Source organism: Anomaloglossus baeobatrachus, chromosome 2, assembly GCF_048569485.1.
Source record: "Anomaloglossus baeobatrachus isolate aAnoBae1 chromosome 2, aAnoBae1.hap1, whole genome shotgun sequence".
NCBI classification, from domain to species: Eukaryota; Metazoa; Chordata; class Amphibia; order Anura; family Aromobatidae; genus Anomaloglossus; species Anomaloglossus baeobatrachus.
This window is the reverse complement of record NC_134354.1, coordinates 227755682-227769478: the sequence shown is the minus strand read 5'-3', so window position 1 is coordinate 227769478 and position 13797 is coordinate 227755682. Positions and strand designations below refer to the sequence as shown.

The 13797-nt window shown below is 41.5% G+C and overlaps 1 protein-coding gene across 1 annotated transcript in view; it reads right to left on the bottom strand.

Moving 5' to 3' along the window:
• Positions 1-10636: 10636 nt before the first annotated feature.
• Positions 10637-13797, bottom strand: part of MDM4 (MDM4 regulator of p53) — a 77817-nt gene continuing 74656 nt past the window's right edge. Inside the window, exon 11 of the mRNA XM_075335660.1 lies at positions 10637-13625. Within this exon, the coding sequence (XP_075191775.1) occupies positions 13095-13625 (531 nt within the window). The 3' untranslated portion in view covers positions 10637-13094. The remainder of the gene's footprint in view (positions 13626-13797) is intronic.

Here is a 13797-nt window from a genome sequence, read left to right as displayed (position 1 = left end):
TGGAATAGGGTTACAGAAACTGGCGATTATGTATATAGATATGAGATAGGGAAATCTGGACATTATTAGCATACATGGGATTTCTCTTGGGACACTGCCAAAATTGAGTTGCCAATAGTTCCACAACCAAATCAATGTTACATTGAGGTATTACTGTATCTAGAAATATTAGAGGGAACGGCCATACATTATGAGTACATTTTACCATTCCATAATCATTTTTACACCATATTCCTGCACCAAATCTACATCACCTTGCAAAAAATAAATAAATAAATAAAAAAAAAATTAAAAAAAAATAAAAATCACATCACTAGTGCATCAAAACCGCATCGCATTTTGATACTATTTTTTGCCAGGAGATGCAAATTTGGTGCAGGAATATCGTGTATAAATTTCAGCACCATATCTGCATCTCGACAAAAAAAAAAAAAAAAAAAGCGGTTTTCTGCCAGCAGATGTAGGTCCGTGAACTCTATGACCTCACGTAAGGTGAGATCACTGAGGTTAATGAGGTCACCTGAGGTCAATTTACCTGCAGTCACAAATCGGGTAACGTGGGAACCTCCAGCTGTGACCACGAATAAATTGAGTGACGTCAACGCTCATCGCTGCAGTTCAGTCATTCTCTGCCTGAAGTCAACAGCATGCGGTCATGTTCTGTGCCTGTGCACTGTACTTTCAGTATAGATGTAGCAGAGCTGGAATAGTCATGGGACCTCATGTGGCTTACGTCGGAACTAGGTGTTTTGAGGTTAATTGGAGAAAGAGAGTGTTTTATGGGGTATTTTATTTCAAATAAACACAAAAAAATCCTTTATTTCTTTTTGCTTACAGATTAATAATGGGGTGTCTCAGACACCTCCCATTATTTATCTAGAGCTTAGTGACAGCTGTGAGCTGTCATTAACCCCTTAGTACCCACACGCACAGTACGCACCAGGGCAATCGGGATGAGCTGGGTAAAGTTTCAGGATTGTTGCATCTAATGGACGTGACAATTGTGGGCAGCTGCAGGCTTCTATTTTTAGGCTGGGGGGGGCACAATAACCATGGGTCTCCCCTGGTGTGATGGCTGGGTATCAAAATTGGAGGCAACCGTTCCATTTTATTTATTGATTTTTTTTTTTTAAAATGCCGCATGTGGTTCCTCTTACAGCCATAAGTGCACGGCTAGGGACTGGAACCTGTAGTCGTATGCTTTGTCTGTGCTGGATATCATAATATGGGGGATTCTACATCACTATAGGAAAACACAGTGTCTGTGATTGGTTGCAGACAGACATGCTGTCACACATGGTGAGGGCAAGGTCTGACTGCAACCAGAGATGCCGGCGTTGCCGGTGGGCAAGGAAAGCAGTGTATATGCCTGAGGCTAATGAAGTAGCGTTACAGCTGCATAGGAGACTGGCAAGTATAACTCACCTGCTCTAATCCCACTATCCCTTCTACCACAATTTTAAAATCGACGGATTCGAGTCCCACATGGACTTATATTGCGTCCGGGCATATATCCGGGATCAATTCCGGACCAGAGATGGGTTGTTTTTTTGTTTTTACTTGACCTTGAGTAGCTGCGGGTCCGCCGTCACTAGTCACAATCTCTATGAAGGCACCAACACAGCCTCAGCTGGCCCTTTATAGCCAGCACAGGTGGTTTTCAAGTTGCTCTAGGTTACTGCAGCTGCTAGCTACCACAAATCGGTAGCGGGATTAAAGATCTACAAGCTGCACACAAAATTTCTACGTCATTGAACATATCTGGCCTCACTGAAAATAAGCTCACCCCTCATTATTAACCTGCACCAATACCGTGCTGGTCCAAGATCAGAGCGTCAGGTCAGATGAGAGGGAGCTGGATGCTTTGTGCCGTGCTGGCCTATCCTGCTGCACATGTGCCCGCTCCTCACACAATGTCGTGATCGGGATGTGTCGGCATTGGTTATGTTAGTTCATATTATTTAAATAATCAACATTGATCAAATTCTACTTTATTTGGGAATAAGCGTGAGCATATTATCATTAGATGTCACATACCAAGACTAAGGCATCAAATAGTGTATACACAAATCAACAGCAGGCAGCATGATGGCTCAGTGTTTAGCAACGTAGCACTGGTATCCTGGTTCAAATCCCACCAAATTATGGTATCCTGGTTCAAATCCCACCAAATTAATATGCAAGGACTTTGTATGTTCTCCCCATGTTGACATGGATTTCTTCTGGGTATTTGAAGTGTAGGCCAAGGACAAACGCTGTGAAAGATTCAATTACGGTACACAAGACGAGGTTGCAGAAAAAAAGCTTTATTAACAGGCAGAAGATACGGTAAGTGTTTACGCAAGTGAACGGGGTGAGGAACCTTCTTGCTGCTGGAGGCCATTGGAAAATTTCTACCAGAATGTCGGGGCCACACAAATTGATCAACTTGAACATTATCCTGCTATGTTTGGTCAAACAATTAATTCACTGTGGTGGCTAAATTTTCTTCTGTTTGGTACAGCTGTAAAGGCCCCGTCACACACACAGATACATTTTTGGCAGATCTGTGGTTGCAGTGAAATCATGGACATATTGTTCCATTTGTACACAGCCACAAACCTGGCACTGATTGTCCACAATTTCACTGCAACCACATATCTGCCGCAGATTTCTCTCTGTGTTTGACAGTGCCTTAATAGTAGGAGATATTGATCTTGTGGCATCTCACAACTGCTTTTCCAGGTTTGAGTCGTCTGGGACTGCTGTATATACATCACATATGAGACACTGGAACTTCTCTATATGCATCACTGGAGACATTGCGGGGTATATACACATCACAGGAGGGGATGGGGAATATACATGACAGGGGGGGCTGGGAGGAATGTACATCACTAGGGAATATACATCACAGGAGATGCTGGGGGCAAATACATCACAGGAGCGGGTTCGGAAGAATATACATCACTGGGGAGGCATAGACATGACTGGGGGGCATAGACATTAAAGTAGACACTGAAAACAAATGCATCACTGGGGGGGCTGGGAGGAAATTAAAATTTGTATGGTGAAGAATCAACAAGTGGGACAATTGTAAAGTTGAACGAAATGTATTGCTTATTTTAAACTTTTATAAAAAATAATGAACTGAAAATTAGGGCGTGCAATATTATTCGTCCCCTTTAAGTTAAAACTTTGTAGCGCCACCTTTTGCTGCGATTACAGCCCAAGTCGCTTGGGGTATGTCTCTATCAGTTTTGCACATTGAGAGACTGAAATTCTTGCCCATTCTTCCTTGGCAAATAGCTCGAGCTGAGTGAGGTTGGATGGAGAGCTTTTGTGAACAGCAGTTTACAGCTCTTTCCACAGATTCTCGATTGGATTCAGGTCTGGACTTTGACTTGGCCATTCTAACACCTGGATACGTTTATTTGTGAACCATTCCATTGTAGATTTTGCTTTATATTCTGGATCATTGTCTTGTTGAAAGACAAATTTCCGTCCCAGTCTCAGGTCTGTTGCAGACTGCAACAGGTTTTCAAGAATAGTCCTGTATTTGGCTCAATCTTTGGAATTTTTTTTTTTTAACCAAATCCAGCTTTAAACTTCTCCACAACAGTATCATGGACCTGCCTGTTGTGTTCCTTGGTCTTCATGATGCGGTTTGTGCTTTAAACAGAACACAGACTATCACAGAGCATGTGCATTTATACGGACACTTGATTAAACACAGGTGGCTTATATTTATCATCATCAGTCATTTACTACGACAACATTGGATCATTCAGAGATCCTCAATGAATTTCTGGAGTGAGTTTGCTGCACTGGAAGTAAAGGAGCCGAATAATATTGCATGCCCACTTTTCAGTTTATTCTTTTTTACAAAAGTTTAAAATTAGCAAACATTTTGCTTCACAATTGTGTCCCACTTGTTGATTCTTCACCATAACATTACATTTTTTATCTTTACGTTTGAAGCCTGAAATGTGGGAAAAGGTTAAAAAATTCAAGGGGGCCAAATACTTGGCAAGGCACTATACATCACTGGGAGGGCAGGGAAGAATATACATCACAAGGAAAGCAGCGGGGCATAGACATGTGACATACAGACCTGGGGAATGCTGGAAAGGGCACAGACAACCCTGGGGAATGACGAAAGGGGCACAGGCAGCCCTGGCAGACGCCAGGGGCACAGACAGACACACCGACCTGGGGGACACTCACATCTCTGTGGTGGGATGGGAGCTCTTGTCGCACCCACAAAGTATGTCCTCACACTGGCTTTGGCCAGTGTGTGAATGTAATCCTTCAGTGTATGTATCGCGTGCAGTGTTTAAAAGGCCGGCAGCCAGCAAGACGCAGCCGACGGCAGAGTATTGCGATCCCTGGAAATCTGCCTGGGAGCTGGAGACTCCCCAACCTTGGAGTAGACCATCTGACAACAGTAAAGTTTAACACACTGCAAATTCTAGCTGGAGCGCACCAATATGTCGTTCCAGCTATTAAAATGATCACAACAGTAAACTTGGCAAGCGCAATCTATTCACATCTGCACTATCAACCTACCTGAAACCCTTCGGCAGCAGGTTATGCAGGTGAAGGCCAAAGGGGTAACCCGATCAGCCATAGCAAGAGAAGTTGGTCATTCCAAGTCTGTGATCTAGAGAATATTGTATCTGTACATTACAAACTCTTCCAAGTCCCCCAAGAAGTCTGGTCGATCTCAAAAGACAAATTCAAGAAAGGATAGAATAATGTGTAGAATCTCCATGGGCAGTCAGTTCAACACTGCAGCTGCAATTGCTTGCCAGTTCAGCACTGAACAGGGTAAGGATCGGTCTTGTCATACAGTGTCATGACGTTTAAGAGCATTTGTACTGAAAGCAGAGTGCAGTGACCAAACCTCTCATTAGCAGAAAGAATCAAAAGGCTAGACTCATCTTTGGTGAGGAGCATGTTGTGTTGTGTGGACAGAGAAGTGGTCACAGTTTATTTTAATGATGAAAGCAAGTTTAATTTATCTGGGTCTGATGGGAAACATTATGTTTGTCGACAAACTGGGAAAAGACTGAACCCAAAGTGTGTTAAGCAGTCAGTGAAAGGTGGTGGAGGAAGTGTCATGGTATGAGGAATGTTTTCTGCACAAGGATTTGGACCTCTTATACAGCTACAAGGCAGAGTGAATGCAATTGTGTATCAGAACCTTCAACAAGATGTGGTTCCTTACTTACATTAATCACTTAAGCCAGCAAATTTCATGCAGGATAATGCCCCGTCACACAGCAAAACGAGTAAATCAGTTCATTGAAACAGCCAGCCCAGAGTCCTGATCTAAACCCTGTAGAAAACCTCTGGAAAATTCTTGGTGACAAAGTTATGGCCAAGAAACCCACAACAGTCAAAGTACTGTGGAAGAAACTGGAAGAACACTGGACCAAAATCACACCAGAGCAGTGTGAGAGACTAGTTATGTCTTCTGGCCACAGATGTGATGAAGTCATTTAAAAGCAAAGGCCAGTACACTTCCTACTGATTGGTGACTTATCTTCAGAAAATTTAGTTATAATCTCTGTGCTACAGTCATTGTTGCTCTCCAATTACAATTATGTATTGGGCAAAATAAAGGTTTAATGTTGATAAACTTTGGATCTCTTGTAAAACACTGTGCTAGTGGCATGATGTAACCCTTACAATCAATTTAGATGACATCATTTCTGAAAAAAACAAGTGATTATACATTATACTCCAATTTTGATCATGTGTGTATAAATATATATCTCTCTCTTCCAGGATGTCTTTCTAAGCTAAAGAAGCCTAACTTCATCATAGGAGAGGCCTCCATCCCATGTAATATAGTTGACTGCCTTTGAACTGATTAACGTTCCAATATTTTTATTTTTTAAAAACTATGGAGCCCTAAGCTAGATGACAAATTCTAGATGAGGCCTTACAAGTGATTTATAGAGTTGTAACAATAGATTTGGATCATGGGATTTTCTGATTTTAAAGGCCCTAAACCCTTGTTTTCTTTTGCAAAAGTATTACTGAATTGTTCCTGCATGAAAAAGCGATTTCAATAAGAATATATTAGATAACAGATATTTATGCCATTTCCTGAATTGTAGTACACCAACTGTGCCTTAATGCCTTCCAATATCATTGGCATTTACACGGTGTAGTTCCTCTCTGCTGCTATGGCTTTTCTCTGGATTTTTAAACAGAAGAAAATCTATCCAACCATAAAATCATTGCAGAATTTGAGCACTGATGCAGTTTACACAAGAGAAGGACACCAAAAAAAAAAAAAAAAAAAGCACCTCCAGGTGCTGGAGGTGCATCGGAGAGTGTCAATGCACTAGGTCCACATCACAATTTGCATATGGGTCAAAAGTTAGATTTCGCACAAGAAGCATATTGGATTTCTGTAGAGGAGGTATAATTATTATAGCGGGACAAACGCCTAAACACCAAGTGCATCTCAAATTAGAATATCATAAAGTTAATATCAGTAATTCAATACAAACAGGGAAACATGATATAGAGTCATTACACACAGAGTGATCTATTTCAAGTGTTTATTTCTGTTACGGTTGATTATTATGGTTTACAGCCAATGAAAACCCAAAAGTCATTACCTCAGAAAATTTGATTATATAAGACCAACTGAAAAAGTGATTTTAAACTCAAATGTTGGGCTACTGAAAAGCATGTACAGTAAATGCCCTCAATACTTGGTCAGTGTGATGCTGGTCACTACCATTTGTACTACCTGTAAGTAATCAGGAAAGCCAGGGACTGGTAACAAGAGGACACGGACACATATGGACACTGAGTATACACGTAGTGCATTCAGGGAGAAAACAGACATGGTCAGATAACTGTTCAAAAGGTCAAAACCCAGGAGTTCACAACAAGAACAGGGTGCAGGCAGAGAGAAGTCAAGCAACAGTCCAGGGTCAGGAAACAAAGATCAGAGCACAGGCAGGAACACAGGCCAACAACAGAACCAGAAAGTACAACTGGCAAGGTTCTGTGAGAGCAAGCTCACTTTTTTTTCCATTATCAGGGTTACCCAAAGCCAAGACACTTTCCAGGTTGTTCATCAGGCATGTGTATGATTGCATGGTATTCCCCTTAATATCATGTCTGATCGGCGAGTGCAATTAATTTCTAAATTTTGGAGGGTGTTGTGTATAAAAAAAAAAAAAAAAAAAAAAAAAGTGGGCATTGATTTGTCATTTTCCTCTGCTTATCACCCTGAAACCAACAGGCAGATCGAGAGGACAAATTAGTCATTGGAACAAATATATTACGGTGTTTTGTTGAGGCTCAGCAGGAGGACTGGTGCTCGTTCTTACCTCTTGCAGAATTTGCCTTCAACAGTTGAGTCAATCAGTCTACTGGAACCTTGCCATTCTTTTGTAACTGTGGTTTTCATAATGTGGCCAATCATAATGGCCACATTATTGACTGACCAGGTTCTGGGAGAGCAAGCTCACTAAAAAAGCAGAGCAATGACCCAGAAGATAGAATACCTGAGCAATCAGCACCTCCCAGAACCAGCATGGAAGCCTGCACTGTCAATCAACCTGCCAGTCAGTGGCCCAGGAAAACACAGCAAAGCATCTCCTAGTGTGCATGAATTACTACATTAATGCGGAGTGGCATTGAGACAATCAGCCTGTGGCACTGCTGAGGTGTTATGGAAGCCCAGGTTGCTTTGATAGCAGCCTTCAACTCGTCGTCTGCAATGTTGGGTCTGGTGTCTTCCTCTTGACAATATCCCATAGATTCTCTATGGGGTTTAGATCAGGCGAGTTTGCTGGCCAAACAAACACAGTGATACTGTGATTATTAAACCAGGTATTGGTACTTTTGGCAGTGTGGACAGGTGCCAAGTCCTGCTGGAGAATGAAATTTCCATCTCCAAAAATCTTGTCGGCAGAGGGAAACATTAAGTACTCTAAAAATTTCCTGGTAGATGGCTGCGTTGAGTTTGGTCTTGACAAAGCACAGTGGACCTACACCAGCAGATGACATAGCTCCACAAACCATCACTGATTGTAGAAACTTTACACTAGACCTCAAGCAGCTTGGATTGTGTGGATCTCTACTCTTCCTCCAAATTCTGGGACCTTGATTTCCAAATGAAATGCAAAATGTATTTCATCTGAAAACAATACCTTAGATCACTGAGCTACAGTCCAGTTGTTTTTCTCCTTGGCCCAGGTAAGACGCTTTTGGCATTGTCTATTGGTCATGAGTGGCTTGACACAAGGAATGCAACAATTGTAGTCCATGTCCTGGATATGTCTGTGTGTGGTAGCTCTTGAAGCACTGACTCTAGCTGCAGTCCACTCTTTGTGAATCTCAAATTTTTGAATGTCCTTTTCTTAATCCTGTCAGGCTGCTTTTATCCCAGTTTCTGCACTTTTCTCTACCACACACTTTCCTTCCACTCAACGTTCCATTAATATGCTTGGATACAGCACTCTGAACACCCAGCTTCTTTAGCAATGACCTTCTGTGGCTTACCTTTCTTGTGGAGTGTGTCAATGACTGCCTTCTGGACATCTGTCAAGTCAGAAGTCTTCACCATGACTTTAGAGCCTATCGAACCAGACTAAGGCATTTTCAGACGTGTGTGTTTCAGGTACGTGTGACATCTATTTTTAACATGGATGCCACACGTACCCATGTAAGTCTATGGTGTTCCTCACACATCCGTGTTTACATACGGACCATTGGGCCCACGTTTCCCCGCACGCACTTTTTTTCTCTGACAGCATGGGTGTCAAACGTACCACACACTGTGGACCGTGTGACAGTACTGGAGAAAACAAGTCTGAAATAAAATTTCAATACCCACCGGCATCCAGCATTGCTGTCTTCGGCGCTGCTGTCACTTGCTTCCAACCCCCGCTCATTAGACTCATTGCATATGCACTGCACTGAGGAGCTGGAAGCAGCAGAGCCAGAAACATCAGTGACGGGGACAGCATTGCTGGGGACAGGTGAGTATCCAGCAGTGTGTGCAGCGAGTTCAGAATATCCAAGGAACTCAGATGACATTCTGACGACACCCATGTGACACCCCCACTAGGTGTAGCAGCTGTCACTTCACAGGTTCATCAGAGTTCATTGTGAACTCCAATTAATCCGTGATGTTACTGTTGGTCCTGTGCTAGATATGAAAATTGGGGGACCCCACTTTTTTTTTTTTTAAATTAAAAAATAAAAATGCTGTAAAACAGCTGGCCAACCTAGCTTACCTCTATCTATATCGTTATTCTGTTCTGTTTTAAATGTTCTCTCTTATTTTCTATCTAATCTATCTGCTCTATTATATATTTTCTCATCTATAATTTTTCAGGCTTTGGTCATCTTTTACACATTAAAAAAAAACCAATTCATTTCAGTATCATGCATTTTGTAACAGTACCAGTCACACGGACGTCAAACGTATGCACACACGGACAACCATACCGGTACGTGTGGCTTGCACCCGTTTAAACATGGACGTCTGAAGGGGCCTAAGGGACCATTTTAAACATTTAGGATGCCTTTGCAGGTGTTTTGTGGTAATTATTCTAATTTTCTGAGATAATGACTTTTGGGTTTTCATTGGCTGTAAGCCATAATCATTAACAGAAATAAACACTTAAAATAGATCTCTGTTTGTAATTACTATACAATATATGCATTTACTTTTTTGTATTGAAGTACTGAAACTTGAAGATATCCTAAAGTTATTGACATGCACTTGTATATCACTACTTCCATATGTAATCCCAACTCCCTACATTTTCAGAGGTTGATAAGGAGCTTCCACAGAGCACTGTAGTTTAGCCACAAATACTCCTGTCAATCTTTGAGACATTTAAAATGTTCATTGCAGATGCCAGCTCCACGCAGTACAATCTCTGGAGGCTGCTGAAGGCCCTATAATTGCTAGCTTGGTCCTCCAGAGAAGACCAATTACAGGCTGTGCTTCATAGGAAAACTACAGTTAGGTTCAAATCAACTAAAATGACTAAAGCAAAAATTAAAAAAAAAAAATAATATGTAAACGATATAAATAAGTCTGAATTCCACCATAGCTGGCCAAGGCCAAGTGATGGGTTCCATGGTAACATCCGCAATGGCAGGGTACTGACTGGGTTAACCATCTAGACGCCATGATCAGTGGCATCTAAGCAGTTAAAAGCCGTAATCTGTGATGACACCGATATATGCCCTCCTGCGTTGTTCACCAACACCCCGCTGTACTACCTTACAGCGAGCTGTGACATCACTGAGCTGGTCAGAGCTGTAAAAGCAGGGTGCACCAACCTGCTGCACTGTGATTGGTCTGTCAATATAGAAGGGCCAATCACCGATAGATTACCAGGAAAGACCAACGTCATGGCTAAGACTACTGGAATTTGCCTATGAAGATCACATGGATATAAATTAGATGGCTGTGGTTGAAATAGTCAAATCCAGTAATCTGACTGAGCAGCCAAATAATCCTGGCTATGTAATGTACATCGTGCGATGGTGAATCTACACAAAGTTTGCACAACCTCCTCGCTAATTGATATATTTTTAGCTTGTGTCAAGTTGTAAATCACTCACTTTCTCAGGATTTTACTCAATGATACAGTAAGCAAAACAGCTTTAGAAAACACTTTTATTTTCTAGAACAGTAAAAGAAATATTAAAAAGAAAAATCAGTCATAAATAGCTCATACTTTGCCGATGTCAAATGCAGATTACTTGCTACAAAACGATCATATAGTGCAAATATGTTTCATCTTCACTTGCATACATTAACCAGAACCTTTGACTCAGCCACTAGGTTTGTGATATATAACGAATCATGAGATCCTTTGCAGCACATGCTTTATCAGGTCTTCGGGTACATTCGCAAACACATAAGTTAAACCAAATTTATAAAATCCTCAAAATCACACTAAAACACCCCTCCCACCCCCGTCCACATAGGCAGTAATCATCAACTAAGTCTTTAGTCTGAGATGGATTATTAAAGAGGGTAAACCTTCCCATAACTCATCTAATCAAAAGGTTAGAAAAGTAAGAGGGGTTGACACTCGTTTTATATGATCACTAATTAGAACTAAACTTACCATTTTTTTCCCTTTGTGCCCAGAGTCTGAAATGACAGATCAAGTAGAATTACCTATGTAATTAGCTTAAAAATACAACATTGTAAAGTTACAACACTGGTAACAAACATGACGACCATAAGCGAACAAAGGTGCAGAGTGATAATTTACTAGAAGCAAATCTAAATGGTTCGTCCTCTCTGGCCACTTTCCCCCACACAACTGATTCCAAGCTGTTAGGCCTTATAAAGAGCCATTTCCATAAGTCTACATAGTGGGATATTGTAGAGCGTGGTGTTTCAACTCCAAATAACTATTTTGCTTCATGGTGGTGGGGTAATGACTGCACACAGTGCAATAGTAACTTCAAAATTGCCCACACAGCTTAGATAGTACAGCCAAAAAAATCTGTCATTTACGCATACATATGGCCATCAGATTAGGCTCGGAGTGGACAAAACCTTGTTCAGACATTTGATAGACACGGCAGTTTGAAAGGGAAATGGCCAAATCCCTCTCTCCCCCAAAATAATCTGATAGGGAGAGTCAGGAGGCCTCATGCCTTTTATGATCGGCAGGTTTGGCTGACTTTAATGTATATGGGTAATACTTGATACCACAAATGGGATCATTGCACAGACGCGGTTTTAAGCTGGATCATATGACTATCTAATTTGTATGGTCAGTCGCCAAGTCTGGAAGGGACTTGCGCTATACATGTGTCAGGAGCAATATGTAATGTTTGGCCAGCCTAAAGGCCCCCATAAAACCTCAGCCTAACCTTGACCAACTCTAATGTATACGATGGAGACTTCTGGCTCTTCCCCCAACAGATTATGTTGGGGAAGAGGTGCATGCGGCATGTGTCGATAAGCCACCGTCAGAGGAGTCTGACAGAATCGCTCAGAAGGCAGGTGCGTTCAGATTTTGGAGATATTTAGCCATCTATTATATATAAGAGGTTTACAAATTTTGCAATACTTTTTTTTTCTTTAAAAGAAACATACGGTGCTATATCAAATCAGGTTGTCTGTGACTATTGGTTTCATGCACATGACACCTCCAAAACCGAACCCACTATAGCATGTTTTAAGGAAGTACCATTTACTTGCTTTAAGAAGTGCTATAATAAGGCTCCATGTAAGGCAATACTTTGGCAAAAATTAGCATCTATACAAGATTTAAAAAAAAACAAAACAAAAAAAAAAACAAAACAAAAAAAAAAAAACCACATAAGTTCTGAAGATACAACTGAGCCACAGGCTTGTGAAGCAAACATTACTTGAGAGGTTCTGCATTGTTAAAAAGGGACTGTCCGCACAGAATGACTGTTCAAACCAAGCATAGGCGCTCGCTGCATCATGGCGAGGCAAAACATTTTGGTCCACCTTCACATTTACTACCTCCAGCTCTTATGTGATTGACAGCTCTGGAAGGTTGGAGAGAGAAGGTTCACTTAAATGTGTGGTCACGCCATGATGCACCAAGCCTGTACTTGGTTTGAACAGACATTCTGTGCTGATAAAGGGACTTTAATATGGAGAGAGAGAAAAGAAAAAAAAAAGAATTGGAATAATGAGAACAATGAGTTAAACCCATGAAAATGCATTGCTGAATGTAGTTGCATTGTGACCGTGGCCTGAAAATACTGTCCAAAAAGAGCTTGTGAACATGGATTCCAGGCACATCAAACTAGAACGTCCGAGGTCCAGATATAAATAGATATACATTGCTCTTCTTTATAGATATCTTTATAAATACTCTGAAAGTTTTACTTTCTGCTCACAGTGGTGACTTGAGCAGGGTCACACAAAAGAAAACACCTCAATATATCATGGCAGTGATAAAGCATGGTCAGTTATGGTCACTGGAATAAGGGAATAATTTCACTACTCCAGTGAGAAAAAAAAACCACAAAAACCTTTCATAACTTATTCACCTAGGTCTCTTCCAAAACAAAAAAGTGCTTACGAAATGAAGCAAGACATCGGGGCTCAACCCAAGCTACGCCATGTATGTTTTTACCACCATCTGTATGGGTTTCTGGCAAACTGGACATCCTTTCCGAGTCTTCTTAAGATTGCATGCACACAGAAAACAGGTCACCAAGTGCGATGTACGCCCATGCACGACATTGCCATTACGTGGGCGCCGGTGGCACAGCTTGCAAGGTTCTAATAAGGGGCGACTTGAATCCAGCGATGCTTCCTCAGAGGCGAGAAGAAGGTCTGTGCTGTCCGAAAGCGTTCTGACATTTGATGTCAGATCTAAAGGCTCTAAAAAAGGAACTTGTGATTTGTTATCATTGCTTCTCACACGCACCATGGGGGCAGACAGTGTTCTGCGGCAGTCAGGAATGTCAATTCCATTGTTCATGTCCTGGGAATTGTTTTTTGCTGGCAGAGTGGGTGTAGAGAGGGTATGAGTGAGAGGTGGGTAATCTGCATACCAATCCTTGCGCAAAGCCCAGCAGCGGAAGCAGTAGCGTTCTGCCGGAGAATTAAACTTATGGCAACTGGTACACTGCCAGGAGTCCTGAAAACAGACAGAAATAAGAGAACTTATTCATAATATTAAAATGGTTGCCAAAAACTTTACTGCATAAAAAAACAGCACGCCTGTCCAAAGCTTGTGTCCGATGGTAGCTCAACTCCATTAAAATAAATCCAGCTAAGCTGCAATACCAGTGATGACCTGTGGACAGGTG